Here is a 15,098-nt window from a genome sequence, read left to right on the forward strand (position 1 = left end):
GGGTGGCTGCGCGTCACAATAGCTGCGGCGGCCTTGGCCTAGGCAAGCGCAGGGGACCTCCCCTGTTGCTCTCAGAGTCGGCGTGGGAGCAGCAGCGCGGGCGGAGGGGCAGGCGCGCTCGGCGTCCCTGCAGCCCGGAGCCGGGCGCAGCGAGCCGGTAACGGGTGGCCTGAGGCACCCACGCACCCGGAGGGCAGTGGTGGCCCCGCGCAGCCGCTAGGCCCGCGTGGGAGGGGCGCGCCGCCCTGGTGACAGGACAGCCTTAAGTTTCCCTCGCTGGTTGGCAGCTGTGTCATATTATGGTGGACCAAGCCCAGGTTTGGGATTACTAGCATGGGTTCGGATCCCACACCCTATACACTTAGAACACCAGAACACCGTCTCACTAGCAAACTCCATGAAGTTCCCAACAACCCTCTAGATTCTCTTTTTGCAAAATGGGCGTGTTCTCATCTTTATAAGGAAAATGCAGAAGTACCTTGGCCCCAGCTTACTAATGACAACTTGCTCTTACACAGCATTTTCTATCTCCAAGGTGTATTCCCTGGATCGGCTCATTTAAATTTCCCAAAATTAGGAGAAAGGAATTACTATTCTATTGTCAGACTAGACACTGAGGCACAATTAAGATCAAGTGGCAATTGACAGGCCATTAAGTTCCAGGGCTTCCTGTCAATAAAAGTGCTATTCTCATTTATTTGGAGGATCCTTGTAAAAAACACAAAAGCAATTTTTAAAATAAACCCTCATACTCAGGGGAGGAAGGCTATGGAGGTGTAAGGACATGAGTTCGAATCCTGGGACCTATACAAAGTTGTAGCTGTAATCCTGGCTATCCTACAAGAGAGGAATTGTAAACAGAAGAGAGCTTAGAAGCTCTCGCATTATCTAATGACAAACAAGCTCCTGTCTCAAACAAGGTAGAACTACACCACACACACACACACACACACGCACTGTTCTGAGAAGCACCAGAGCACAGTTTATGCAGTGATAGGGATTAAACCCTAAGCTTGGGGTTCGTTGGACAAGCAGTCTATTACCAAGCTATACCCCAGCTCTTGATTTGGCTTTTTAAATTGTTTTTCATTTTTCCATATTAACTTCTTACATCTCGATCCATGCTATCCCTTGTAGAGGCTCATAATCTTGGACAATTCGTTTACATATAATCAAAGGGTGTTTTTTTTTGGTGGGGGGAGGGTGGGCTTGGTTTGTCAAACAGAATTTACAGGTTCAAGATGTGCTAGCACTTAATAGGCCATCGGTGTGAGCACATCACATGATTTCACACTTCTGGGCTTTGCACATGCTGTCCCCTCTGCCCGTAATATAATCAGCTTCTCCTCTGTCACTAGGCCAGTCTGGTCTGCCCTGCAGATCCTGCTCCTCCTTCAAAACTTAACTCAGACATCACCTCCTCTGAGAAGCCCTAGACATTTTCTCCTGACATGGAAATCAGTCATTTATTTGTGCATCGTGAACATGCCTGGACCTCCTCGCTTTTCTCACTAAGCTAACACTCCTTGGGTATTTTGTTGGAGACAGGATCTTGCCACACAGTCCAGGATGACGGGGACTCACTATATAGCCTAAGCTGGTTTTGAGCTTGCATTCATCCTGTCTGTGCCTTAAATTACCTAAATATGCTACCACAGGCTGCTTCTACTGTGCTGAAATTGGGTACTGGTCTGTGACCCTAGATGAACTATGCCATCTTCATGGTGTGGGGTGTGGCCTGGGTTCACCAAGGAACAGCTCACATCTGGCCAAGTGCCTGATACAGCACAGTAAAAGCAGGGGAAGTTTGTTCAGTTGAGTTTGATTTCTACCTGGCAGGTGACGAGTCTTCCTTTTCAACCCCTCACAGAGAACACGTGATTGCGTTCTTTCCCCATTTTGGGAAGCCCTGCTCACCATACCACTACGCTGTACATCTGGGTCCTTTGATGGATGAAGACAGTGAAGTGACGCAGCCCCAAGATCAGAGCTGCTGGGCCACTCTGCCGGATGTGTGCCTACGACGTGTTTTCTGGTGGCTGGGAGACAGGGACAGGTCCAGAGCTGCCCTGGTCTGCAGAAAATGGAACCAGATCATGTACTCAGCTGACCTCTGGCGATACAGGACCATCACGTTCAGCGGAAGGCCGTCCAGGGTACACGCATCTGAATTTGAGTCAGCACTCTGGTACGTTAAGAAATTTGGCCGATACCTGGAACACTTGGAAATCAAGTTCCTGAACCCTTACAATGCGGTCTTGACCAAGAAGTTCCAGGTCACCATGCGAGGCCTCCTGTCGTGCCTGGGCAAGAGTAACAACCGCCTGCGGTCACTGTCCATCCAGCATTTAGAACTGGATCGTCTGGTCTGGAGAAACAGCATTAGGGGTTCGCTCATCAAGAGCCTGAGTTTTTTCTTAAAGAAAATGGGCAAACACCTGGACCATCTCAGCCTAAAAGGAGCCCGGCTGACAGTGGAGCAAGGCTGCCACATCCTCAACTCCCTGAGCTACATGCGGAATGAGAACGTGGCCTCAGAGCTCAACATTGAAGACTTCTTCAGCCATCATCTGGCTGTCTATGGCAGCTCCCAGTTCAACAAGGCCATGGCCACATTCCACAACTTGACATTCCTAACACTCAACTACAACTGTATCTCTGATGAGTTGCTCGAGACCTTGAGCGAGAACAACGCCGGTACCCTCCGGACCATGAACATCAAGTGCCATGTTCATGACCCTCACGGTCAGGTAGTCTGGGGTATGTCCTGGGCCAAGCTGGCCAGGCAGGCCAGCAACCTGAAGGTGAACTTCTTCTTTGAGAGGGTGATGAAATATGAACGCCTGGCCCGGATCTTGCTTCAGGAGATTCCAGTCAGGAGCATCAGCCTGAGAAGCTGCTATTTCAGTGACCCAGACTGGTCCATGAGACCCACTCTGACAGACCTCCTGCCCACCTTCCGGAACACTCTGCAGGTGAGTGGCAAGTCTGGCCTGCAGGAGCTTGTGAGGAGCTCTTGCTCACAGGAAAGCCTACTGCCTGTTCTGGGCTAGGCTTTACGTACTCCCTTAATTCTTTGTCAAAGTTCTAGATGTTACTAAGTATATTCTCAAGCCTCCCACACACACTCAAGACTACAGCAGATGAGAAAACCATGGCACACTGACTGGCTGTCAACCAAGAAAAGCTCCCTTATCCTTAGTGTAGAGCTGTGACACTTGAGCCAGGAGACGCCTTGCTGGGGCAGACAGCTCCTTACCTTCCCATTGGCTCACAGCAGTACGCAGGCGCAGGCGGCCCTGTGGTTCCTGTAGTCAGTACTAAGCACGGAATGGGCTGTCCCCAGCGCCTTGGTCACCCCTGGGCTGTCCCAGCACCTCGGTGCCCCACCCCACCCCCTCTCACCCCTCTGTGCTTTTCTAGAAGTTAACCTTCGAGTTCAACAATAACCATGAGTCTCTAGATGAGCAGCTGCACCTCCTCATCCTGGCCTGTCGGAAGCTGTTTTACTTCAAAATCTGGGCTTTCCTGGACGTTAAGTTTGTGGAGCGGATCCTGAAGAGCCAGGAGGAGGGGCAGTGCTCCCTGCGCACACTGAAGGTGAGGACCCTCGGCTGCTTGCATGGGTTGAAGCGGGGACTTGGCACTTTTGCCCTGATGCCCATTGGAAACTGGGACAGAGGCAGATATGAGACAGGCACTGCCCCTGAATCTGTCCATGGGAGATGATCCGTCCCACACACAGGATCTGGAAGTCTCTTTTGCTCTGTCTTCTCTGGGTTCTACATCCATGAATCTAGCTAACCATACATCTTTACTGAGGATGTAGAGGGTTTTTGGGGGGTTTTGTTTTGTTTTTTGTTATTCCCTAAACATAATGTCTGAATTATAGTTGGCATTATAAGCAACCCAGAGATAATCTGCAGGCACTGTTCTATTTTACATAAGGGACTCAAACATCCATGCATGCATCCTGGTATCCAAAGGGGGCCCTGGCATCAATCCCTTGTGGATACCAAGGGAAATATGCTTGGGGTTTTTCTGATTTTGCCACTAATTTTGTGTGTATAGATGCATTTGGATAGTTGTCAGATCCTAAGTTATGTAGTCACAGTGTGTGTGTGTGTGTGTGTGTGTGTGTGTGTGTGTGTGTGTTTCTTTATTGTCACAGGTGAGAATTTATACAAACCGCTATGAAACAAATGAAGAGGACAGGACCCTACGGGAAATTTACAGGAAATACAGAAAGCTGATCGATTCAGAACTTAACTATTTTGTCATCGCCTACCCCATGATGTAAAGCGTGCTCTCCGGAGGAAGACATCTAGATGCACTTTGAACCTGAATTACATTTGGGGCTCCCATGCCCGAATCCCTTTTCCTTCTCTCTCCTTTAGCCAGTTCCACACCATCACGACCAGAATTGCGAAGGCTGGACTGTTGGTGATGGCCAGGCCCCAAGCATCTTTAAAGTGCTATCTTTACCAACAATCTCTGTTGGCTCTCTTTGTCATTTCAGGTGTAGGTTTTTTTTGGTGGTGGTGGTTTGGGTTGGGTTTGGGTTTTGTTTTGTTTTGTTTGTTTGTTTGTTTAATTTGGGCACTCCCACTCAGCTACAGCGCAAACTCAAAGTAAGTTTGCCAAGGGCAAAGTCTGCTTACCTGGACAGGTGTGACCAGTCAATGAGCAAACCTTCTACCAACCAACTTTACCCATTTAGAAATGCTTTGTACTGAGGTGGTGGTAGCACACACCTTTAATCCCAGCACATTGGAGGCAGAGGCAGGGGCAGGGGCAGGGGCAGGGGCAGGGGCAGGGGCAGGGGCAGGGGCAGGGGCAGGGGCAGGGGCAGGGGCAGGTAGATCTCTGAGTTCAAGGTCAGCCTGGTCTACGGAGCAAGTTCCAGGAAAGCCAGGGCTATACGGAGAAACCCTGTCTTGGAAAACAAAATAAAGACACAAAAAAGTTTTGTATCCTGGCTGACCTTCATGTCAGAGCCTCCTGATCTTGAGGTTGCCTGGGTCTGATCACACACAATCAGAACTCACCACTATTTCTTTGAATGAGCAGGGCCATTCCCATTCTCAGAAGGAGCCACTCAGGGATAGAACTGCCCATAGAGGGAACTCAGGTGCTGGGTTATCAGCCCCATGAAAGACTCCTACCCCAGCCTGGTCAGCACCTCCTTTAAGTTTTCTGTTCAGGTGTCACTCGTTCATTCTGCTGTGACACTCAGCCCTCAGATTTGAGGACAGATTAGAGGTGGCCATTTTATACTCATGTTTATAAAGAATCTGTAAGGTAGTATGACCTAATGCTATGTGGAGGGGCAGGGAACCCTCAAAACTCTATATTTAGAATTATATCTATTATATAAAACACATCTAAAGACCAACTTAAGGCAAGTAGGAGATGTAACAAAAGTTGACTGGGGGTAGAATTTTGTGGGTATTCTTTCTTTTTTATGTTTCCTTTATTTTTTCTACTTCTCTACTGTGACCAAGTCACTTTTTAGTAACTGAGAACACAATCTAGTATGTATGTCTCTGATCATGAGTGACCACTGGGTCCGAGGCTGGATTACCATGGGTGTTTCTCCTGGTCCTTTGATATTTTTTAAAGCTTCTTCATTTTTTAAGATTGACCGTAAAGTGTTAACTACCGTTAGGGCATTATCAAACAAAGCATTTGATAATTCTCCTTCCTCTCCCTTCCCTATTCACTGTCCCCTTGTAAGTCCCTCCAGCCTCCTTTCTTTAAGATCATGTATCCTTTGGTCCCAACCCCTTATCCCAGTGGTGTATGATCCTCCCTTAGCAGTCTTAAGTCTCTCTTCGTCTCCTTCCTAGTACCTTGTCTGCCCACTTTTACCCTCATTTGCATACACTCATGTATACATTGCAAGCATAGGAGAGCATGTGGCTCCAATCCTGAGTTTGAATCACCTTGGTTAATGTTAGACTTTCCAGATTCATTTCCTGCAAATTTCATAGCTTTAGTGTTCATTATAGCTATTTTTATGTCAACCTGACAAAAGCTAGAGTCATCAGAGAGGAAGGAGCCTCAGTTGAGGAAATGCCTCCACAAGATCTGGCTGTAAGGCATGTTCTTAATTAGTGACTGATGGGGGAGACCCCAGCCCATTGTGTGTGGGTTCATCCTGGGCTGGTGGTCCTGGGTTCTACAAGAAAGCAAGTAAGCAGCACCCTCCATGGCCTCCGCATCAGTTTCTGCCTCCAGGTTCCTGCCCTGATTGAGTTCCTGCCCTGACTTCCTTCCATGATGAATTGTATGGAACTGCGAGCTGAATAAACCCTTTCCTCCATGAGTTGTTTTTAGACATGGTGTTTTCTCACAGCTATAGTAACCCTAACTAAGACAGCCACGTTTTCATTATCCGTTCGTCTGTTGGTGGGCAGAGAGACGGACTCCACTGCTCAGATGTCATGAGTAAGACCATCAATAAGCACTGAACATGCAACACTTCTGTGGAAGAATATGGAGTCTTTTGGACGAATGCCCAGAAGTGGTATAGCTGGGTCACCTTTCTGTTTTCGATTTTTTGAGAAACCTCTGCACTAATTTCCATTACAGCTGTCTTAGTTTGTATCCCTACCCCCATAGTTAATAAAGGTTCCACTTACCATATTCTTGCCAGCCTCATCAGATTTTTTGATGATAGCCACTCTGACTAGGATGAGGAGGTATCCCTCAGTAGTTTTAATTTGCATCTCCCTGATTGTTAGAGGTGCTGAACACTTTTTTAAAAAAAATTCTTGGCCATTTGCATTATTCTTTTGGAAACTCTTCATTTTGATTGGCCCGTTTGTCCATTCCTTTAAGACTTCTGTGCACGACGTTGCATTCTGCTTTCCTTTGCAGCAGCTATGGGTGGCTACGGTATGCAATTTCCTTATGGGGCAGTGCATTTGAGTCCCTGCTCCCCACTCCCCCATCTTCCTTCTGGTAAGACATACATATGCCTGTCAGACCTTTGCTGAAGTTCACAGCTAACTTTTTCCAAAGCACGACCTCTAGGACTATCCCTAGATGCTGACTGGTAGACACAGTTAATGTTTACCTGCCATTCAGAAAAATACCATCCTGGTGAAGGCAGAGGGGGTCCCACCTGTGGGGGCCCCTGGGTCTGTTGGAAAGGACACCTTATGGCATCATAATGTAATGACATTGGAATGGGTTGGGGAGCAAGCCAGTCCTGTGTGGCTCTGGGGTCAGAGAGGACCCTCAGCTAGAATCCTGACCACCTGGCAGATGGGCTGAATATTTGTCGTATGAGCCAGTTACTTTCCTCTCAAATACCAAACAAGCCAGTGGTCCACAACCTTCCTAATGCTGTGACCCTTTAATACAGTTCCTCATGTTAAGACGACCCCCAGCCATAAAATTATTCCATTGCTACTTCATAGCTATAATTTTACTAGTGTTATGAATCGTGTAAATATCTGATATGCAGGTGGTCTTAGGTGACCCCTGTGAAAGGGTCATTCAACCCTCAGAGGGGTCGCCTCCCACAGGTTGAGAAACACTGGTCTAAGCATAAATAATTTCAGAGTTACACAAAGTATGCAGGCGTGAGCATATTCCTATGAACATGGCTGGACAGTAGATGCTGTAACTCCAGCCTTGTTTCTGGGTTGTCCTGGTACCACATCTCATACCATGGCACCCCCCCCAAGACCTCCAGAGTCAGTAAGAGTGAAAATACATGTAATTTGGTGTGATTGTTAAAAATAATTCTCAGCTCATGGACCCCTTGGAAAAAATGGTCTCACCAGATCCCTCAACCACAAGGAGAGCTACTGCAAAAAAGGTTCCTGTTCCCCTGAAAATCGAAATAGAATCAAGATCAGGAGAACTCATGGGAAAATGCAGAGTCAGAGACATTCTCAAATGCATATGTTTGAAGTATCTTTTCTAACGACAATATTCGACTGCTAGTAGGCCGCATGCCCTGTGGTTCCCCCACTAACACACAAGTACCTAAAGTCATGCTACATAGAGTTAAGCTGAGATGCAAGCCACTCTCAGGCAAGCCAATGAAACAGAAGCAGGTTTTCTTTTGGGAAGACAATCAGGGCTGAGTTCCAGGCCCCTGAGGTCTGTACTCTCAATGTAGGCCACTGATTTATGTGATCCTGAGGAAGTTGCTTACCCCATTTAAGTCTTAAGTTTTTGGTATTTGTAACATGAGAGGAGCTGGGAGATACCATATTCCTAAGGTTCTTAGGATGCAAATCTTGGGACTCAGATCTGTGGTGCTGATCAGGGACATGAGTGGTCACATTGCCCCAATGCACATAGCCCTGGAAGCCAAATGACATCAGTATGAGATCTGGCCTGCCAACCATGTGTACCAACGTCTCAGATCAAACAAATATAACATGTGAGCCTGGCTTGGATTTTCAATGTACTCCCCTTTTCAATCAATGAGGAAATAGACTAATATAAAGAAAGGTGCCCTGCCCAGAGTCACCGGCTTGTTTGTGACTCAAGATCATAGTTTCCGTATTTAAAGCCCAGATCGATGTCTTCCAGGTAAACAATAAGATAGGAAGGATCCATCCCTGTCCCTTCCCCAACACTGCTCACTCATGATAGACAGACAACAGAATTCAGTTCCACCCATACCACAGCTCCAGAAAGGAGAGAATGACTTACCTAGGTCACTTAGAAAATGCTGAAAGGGTCAAACCTAGTCCACCCCCAGAGCTCTCCCACAACAATGCTCTCCCACAACAATGCTCTCCCACAACGATGCTCTCCCACAACAATGCTCTCCTGAGCAATACTCCCTCATTGCAATGCTCTCCCACACCAATGCTCTCCCACAACAATGCTCTTTAATAGCAATGTTCTCCCACACCCTGAAGATTTAAAAACCATTGTTCTGTCATTTAACTAATGAAGAGATCAATGGAAACTTCTGTGGTTTAACCTTGAAAGGCTGTGTAAGATATAAAACACTGTTGAGCAGTTGTTGGAATGGAGGTGGCTCAGCAGAAAGCATTGATTTTTTTCCCAGAGGACCTGGGTTCTATTCCCAGCACCTAAATTGCAGCTCTGCCCTATGGTTCTTACATGGTAACTCCAGTTCCAGGGGATCTGGTGCCATCTTCTGGCCTCCTGAAGTGCCAGGTACACATATGGTGCACAGACATGCATTCAAGCAAAACCTCCGCCTGCAGTTTTTTAAAAATGTTACGGTAAAACTGCAGCACAAGCGGTTCCAGTGCCTACCACTCTGCACTTCTTTCTCAGGCTCTCTCTGACCCACACAGTTGCTCTCTCACTAGTTCCGGCTCTATCAGGCCACAGGAACTAGTGCTAATTTTTCTCAGCGGCTCTCTGGAAGTCCAGCATGGGCTGGCCTATCACGGCTCCCTCCACAGACTCTGCTCACACTCCCAGCAAGCCAGTGAAGTCATGACTCAATAAACTGTACTTTATCAATCAGATTTATATGTTAAATTCTCAGTCTACGATACATTCTCACAATGAACTCACGACCAGTTGATAAGGATATAAACCGCCCACCCAGATAAGATAAATTTGCCTACAGAAATCCATCCCAGCTACCTTGGCAATTCAAGGCCACCCGGATCTGGGTTATCCTTCTCCATCGCCATCTTGATTCCCCTCTCCTTCCCCTTCTCTCCCACCTTACAAAAACTTTGTCCCCGCTTTATTTTTTTTAGTGTCCAACAATGGCCTTGACCTAACTTGTGCCAGCCCTCACCTGCATATAGACACCAAGCTACACAACATCGTTACTGCAAGGGCTGAAGACTGGGGGAGGGGAATTAGGGAAATTTATTGCATGAGCATCTGTGGTCTAAACCAGTAGAGAGAGTTTCACATGCCACAATGTACATTAAAGGCTTAACATTAAAACCCCATCCAGTGGTGCCTAGAGAACAGTGCTTCTCCCTATAGCCTGCCTCCCTAGCCTAATCTCTCTCTCCAGGTTATCCTGTCCCTCATATCTCTAGCTAATAGGGTCACAACGCAAACAGTCCATGCTTTTCTTCTCCAAAGTTTGCCATTAGAATGCTCTTAGCTTAGGCTGAGCGGTAAAGCGCTGGCTAGTTTGCACGCGATCCTGGGTTCCACCCCCAGCCTAGGAAACAACCAAATCGCTCACCCAGAAAAGCAGTGAACTGTTACCCCAGCACTCAAGAGGTTGGGACAGGAGGGCTTCACGAGTTCAAGGCCACACTGAGTTATACAGTGAGTTTCCAAAGACAAACACAACAAAAAGTTCTTAGTGCCAAGTCCAGTGGGCTTTTTCTCCAGCTGCATTTTATCCCTGGTGCTGGCAGCTGCAGGAACTTGCCCTAGAATCCAGTCCTTCCCCTGTGGCATCTGTAATTGCTCGACAGTCTCCGAGACCTTGGGTTTAAGCAGTGAAACTCCGGTCAAGCATTCTGAGTAAGAGCGAAGTTACAACTGTATCTTTATGTTTGCTGCTCTGTTACATTTTTTTCTTCTTTAGCTGACTCGTGACCAGCCACGTTTATGGAGTACAGAGTGATGACCCGGTCCAAGTGCTCCGTAGGTGACAGCCACATCAGGACACAGAGTACTGCCATGTCCTTATTTCACATTCTTCAGACAAATATCTGATCAGTTGCTGCCGACCACCAGCTCCTCACCATCTCACTTTAGCATAGAAGATCATGCAAGCCTTATCTACCTCATCTAACCATATTTCAGTTCCCACTCTCCAACCTCTATTTGCCTCCACCTCTCCCAGGCTCTCGCAATATCTATTATGCTCCTTTTTTCTTTAAGACCAACTTTTCCAGCTTTCATATTTAAATGAGAGTGTGCAATATTTATTTTTCTCTGACTGGCTTCTTTCATGCGGTGGTTTGAATGTGCTGGCCCATGAGAGGTGGCACTATTAGGAGGTGTGGCCTTGTTGGAGTAGGTGTGGCCTTGGTGAAGGAAGTACATCACTGTGGGGGTGGGTTTTAAGGTGTTATGATTAAGCTCCGCCCAGGACAGAGGAGTGGGTCTCCTTTTTGCCTTCTGAACAAGATGTAGAACTCTCAGCTCCTCCAGTGCCATGCCTGCCTGGGTACTGCCATGCTTCCCACCGTGATGATAACAATAGACTGAACCTCAGAAACCTGCAAGCCAGCCCCAATTAGGTGTTGTCCTTTATAAGAGTTGCCTTGGTCATGGTGTCTGTTCACAGCAATGGAAGCCCTAAGTAGGACATTCCACTTAACACAATATCCTCCATTTCCAACTATTTTTGCCAACAATTATGATGCCTTTAGAATGATGAACGTCACTGTTTCAGGGGGAAAGGTCACCAACTATAACAAAAAGAAGCAAGACTACATATATCATATGCAAATATACAGATATATGGAACACATCCATATGACATGACATATGCCCATCAAATTGCCTTCTGGATAATTATGTTTAGGCCCGTAGATGAGCGCCGCTGCTAGCTTTGGTCAGAGGAGCTCTGTGCAATAGCACTGAGGCTCAGAACTAGTCAAAGTGCTAAGAATGAATGACTACTGAAAGCTGAGCCCTAAATGAGGTATCTGTCTCTCCCCTCCAGGGCTCAGGAACACCACGGAAGAAGAACTGTAAAGAATGTAAGAGCCAAGGGTAGCGTGGGTCCTGTGGAACAGTCTGCTAGGCATGATGTGGCTATCGTGCTCTGAAACTCATAGCAGTTTTGATTATACAAGGCCTGCATGAGATGTGTACATTGTAACAGAAGTGCGGAGGAGCTCTTAGCCCCACACACCCTGAGGATCCATTTGCAGAGGATCCTTGGGGGAAAGAGTAGCATTTTCTTCAGTAGTTTAGCCACTACTAAATTTAAAATCCTGTCGTGCTTCTGTAAGTAACACTAATGAAGCTCGCTGAGTCACCAGAGGAGGAGAGGAGGGGATCGCTGGGAAGAGTCAGTGGGAATAGGAAGAGAGAGATGGGGTGAATGTGTTCAAAATACATTATCTAGGGACTGACAGGATTGCTCAGAGGGTAAAGGTGCTTACCACACAAGCCTGATAACCTGAGTTCATTCCCTTGAATCTATGAAAAAAAGGAAGAGGAAAACTGAGTCTATAAAGTTGTCCTGTCTATGTAGACATCTCTCACACACACCACATATCAAACATACACACATATACACATACACATATGCATACACATCACACACACACCACATATACACATATGCACATACATCACACATAGACCACATATCAAGCATACACACACACATATATATACATACACACATCACATATCAAACATTTGGAGCAGGAACACTGCCCGTTGACGTGGACGTTGATGTGCCTGAGCAGAGGAGGAGGAGCTGCTAGAACTGGAGCTTCGGGACAGGCTGGAGCTTCCTGAGTGGCTGAATGCAGAGGAGGAGCTACAGCCACTCCCTGAGCCCATGCCGGTGCTGGTGCTGGTGCTGGAGCCGAGTTAGAGGCTGAGCTGGACCTAGACCTGGTGCTGCTGCTTCCGCTTGAAGCACCACGTCTCTTCCAACTCTTACCTCTGCCACAACCCTTCTCACTTGACTCTTTAGTGGCCCTTTTATTTTTAGAGCGATCCTTGGACTTCTCCTCAGAGCGGTCCTTGATTTGGTAGGAGAAGGAACCCAAGTGCTGGACTTTTTATTCTCTTTGACTCCTAGCAAGCTCTTCTTTTTCACTCCTGATAAATCCATTCTCCCCCTCTTAGGTGTTCAAAGCATCAATGTCAGCCTCACTTATCTGAACTCTCACTTCTAACCTGAGTCTGAGAAACGATCCCTAATCGATTGTAATGTGTGCCAAAGATCAGCGTCTTCCGGGGCCGCCACCTGCTCCCCCTCTTCTCAGACCCTGACAGGGGAGCAACTCTGTCATCCATACGTTTAAACTCTTTAAACACATTATATACATCTATGAAAGGCAATAAAGAAACATATTGTTACATGTAACTAGTACACCTCAATAAAAAGGTTTAAAACCATCTAAGCTATAGCAGCTCCATTGTCACTGTCTGAGTGGTGCGAGCTCATCTTTGCTCTGAGTGTAGACCTGAGGAAAGCACTGGGCCATCATTAGCTTCCCATCAAGCAGCCTTAAGATGCAACTACAGGTGGATGGACAAACAACTCCCTCCCCTGGGCTTCAAGACTGTCAAGGAGAGTCTTCCTAATGTTTAATATTTTTTTTAAATGCATGCCAACATTTATGAAGGAATTTCAATTGAAAAATACTTTGGGGCCAGCGATGCTGATTTCAGGAGCTGATGGCCCTAGACCTAACCTGCCACCAAGAATCCATCAGCTGCAGGACCTCGGGCAGGCAGTCACGTTCCTATCGCAGTCTCCTCATTTGTGTGCTTAGAAAGCGCCTCATGAAGAGTAAGGCTGTAGATAGGCTCTCTCCACAGGAAATGAGCCTGCCTTCCCCCAACCCCCTTGATCTGCCCCAGGTCTCGGCTCACACACTCCTGCCCTGTGCCAGGCCTTGGGTTTCCCATCTGGACAGTAGGGGAAGTTGAACAAGACCCCTGGTGGCCTCTCTTACCAGACACTCTGCTTCCCTCCCAGGAAGTCTCCCTCCAAACTTGACAAACTTGGCTTCAGTGCTATTACCCTACAATCTTTAGCTTGTCAAATATTTCTGGGATAACTGGCATAGCTGGTTGGTTTTAGGATCCGCTCTTCACATCTGAGATGGGGTGATCAGAGTGGCCACACCACCAACTAAGGACGAAGGACTCGACCGTGCTCTAAGTACATAGGCTGGAGTCAGCTGCCTGCTGGTTTGCTTTGGGTCTCCCATTGGTACGTCTAAGCCTCTTCTAACTTTTCTCTATGGCTTCTGGAAGCTGCACGAGCCTTGTACAGTCAAAGTCAAGGCAGGGGAGAGGGTGTGGAGAGAAGTCTTTTCCAGAATCCCCAGCCAGCTTCTTCTGATGCCCCCTTGGTCAGAACTGAGTCTCATAGAGCCACTGCCTACATGAGAGAAAACACATTTGGTTCATGGATCAAGGGAAACCTGTAAGTGTACACAGCCGTCGGGCTTGTCAGCCAACAGTGGGATCTGTCTCCTTTATCTCAGCGCTCCGTGTGCAGCTGACCGTCCAGGGCAGGGGAGGTATTGCGCATGGTGGAGTGTGTGTGAGCCAAGCCGCAGTCAAGTGCAACAAGATTTGAGGTGATTAGAGAGCCAGCCAGCGCACAGAATGGCATTCGTAATTAATTCCCTTAACAGTTTCCTTCTGCATGGGAAAAGCTAAGTCACTGATTGTAAGCTCCTCCATACAAAAGGCCTGATCCTCACTCACCTGGGCCTGTGGTTACTCAACCCTTTCCACTCTTAAGGCAAATTCAAGCGTAGGGAGTTTAAGTCATCTCAGGAAACAGACTCGGCAGGATTAAGATATTAAAGCCTCAGGTCACTCCCCAGGATTAAGGTATTAAAGTCTCAGGTTGGAACTGGAAACTTTAAACTCAGACTCTAAATCTGAGACCTGAGTCACAAGGAGCCAATTACCAGCCATGCCACACTTTTTCCACATGGCATCACTCCTTGCTACGGAGTTCCGCTATGGTTATAAAGGGCCAACAGCCTGAGTTTGAATCCTATGTTGGTACCTTCCCAGGTCTCAGTTTTCCCACCTATAAAATGGGAATCACAGACTGCACTACCACACACAGCCAGCGTATCTCAGTGTCAGGTGTCATGTTTGCAACACTATACCCATAAGCCTATCATACACCCTACTTGGTTTAGATTTGAGATTATAAAATACTTCCTAAGGACCCCAAAACACCCAATTCTTCGATAGCCTAGTAACAGATTCAGCCCTTTCTAACCCTTTGACTATGTGTATGTTGTACCACTGTGTGGAATGTCCCCTCCATTTCCACCAAGTTACATCTGTTTATCAAGGTCACACTCAAGAGTGGCCTTACCCTCAGCCTGCTCCCTCCCCCCACCCCCCCCCCCCCCGGTCAGGCAGCCATGGCCTGTGACAACTCTTTGTGTCAGAGCCATGAAAATTCACTAGGAGTCGATGATGGGGGCAGTGGTCAG

At 47.3% G+C, this 15,098-nt stretch overlaps 1 protein-coding gene across 3 annotated transcripts; it reads left to right on the top strand.

The window, feature by feature from the left end:
• Window positions 1-17: 17 nt before the first annotated feature.
• On the top strand, window positions 18-4,491 carry Fbxo39 (F-box protein 39). Of its 3 annotated transcripts, none has more exons than XM_087571958.1 (4): window positions 18-317; window positions 1,871-2,975; window positions 3,424-3,600; window positions 4,172-4,491. In XM_087571958.1, exons 2-4 carry the CDS (start codon window positions 1,950-1,952, stop codon window positions 4,298-4,300), a joined length of 1,332 nt encoding a protein of 443 aa, XP_087428084.1. In that variant the 5' UTR covers window positions 18-317; window positions 1,871-1,949; the 3' UTR covers window positions 4,301-4,491. The 3 variants fall into 3 exon arrangements, with proteins under 3 accessions (XP_087428084.1, XP_087428085.1, NP_001034107.1); XM_087571959.1 differs by having other exon boundaries at window positions 21-157; NM_001039018.1 differs by lacking the exon at window positions 18-317 and having other exon boundaries at window positions 1,877-2,975.
• The last annotated feature ends 10,607 nt before the right edge of the window (window positions 4,492-15,098 follow it).

The sequence above is a fragment of the Rattus norvegicus genome, chromosome 10 (assembly GCF_021556685.1).
Source record: "Rattus norvegicus strain SHRSP/BbbUtx chromosome 10, alternate assembly SHRSP_T2T, whole genome shotgun sequence".
NCBI lineage: Eukaryota > Metazoa > Chordata > Mammalia > Rodentia > Muridae > Rattus > Rattus norvegicus.

Bases quoted from the DNA above. Each gene is read 5' to 3' on its own strand.
- Fbxo39 (XM_087571958.1), top strand. From the start codon at position 1,950: ATGGATGAAGACAGTGAAGTGACGCAGCCCCAAGATCAGAGCTGCTGG. The intron at 2,976-3,423 runs GTGAGTGGCAAG...GTGCTTTTCTAG, and splicing joins CCTTCCGGAACACTCTGCAG to AAGTTAACCTTCGAGTTCAA. The intron at 3,601-4,171 runs GTGAGGACCCTC...TTATTGTCACAG, and splicing joins GCTCCCTGCGCACACTGAAG to GTGAGAATTTATACAAACCG.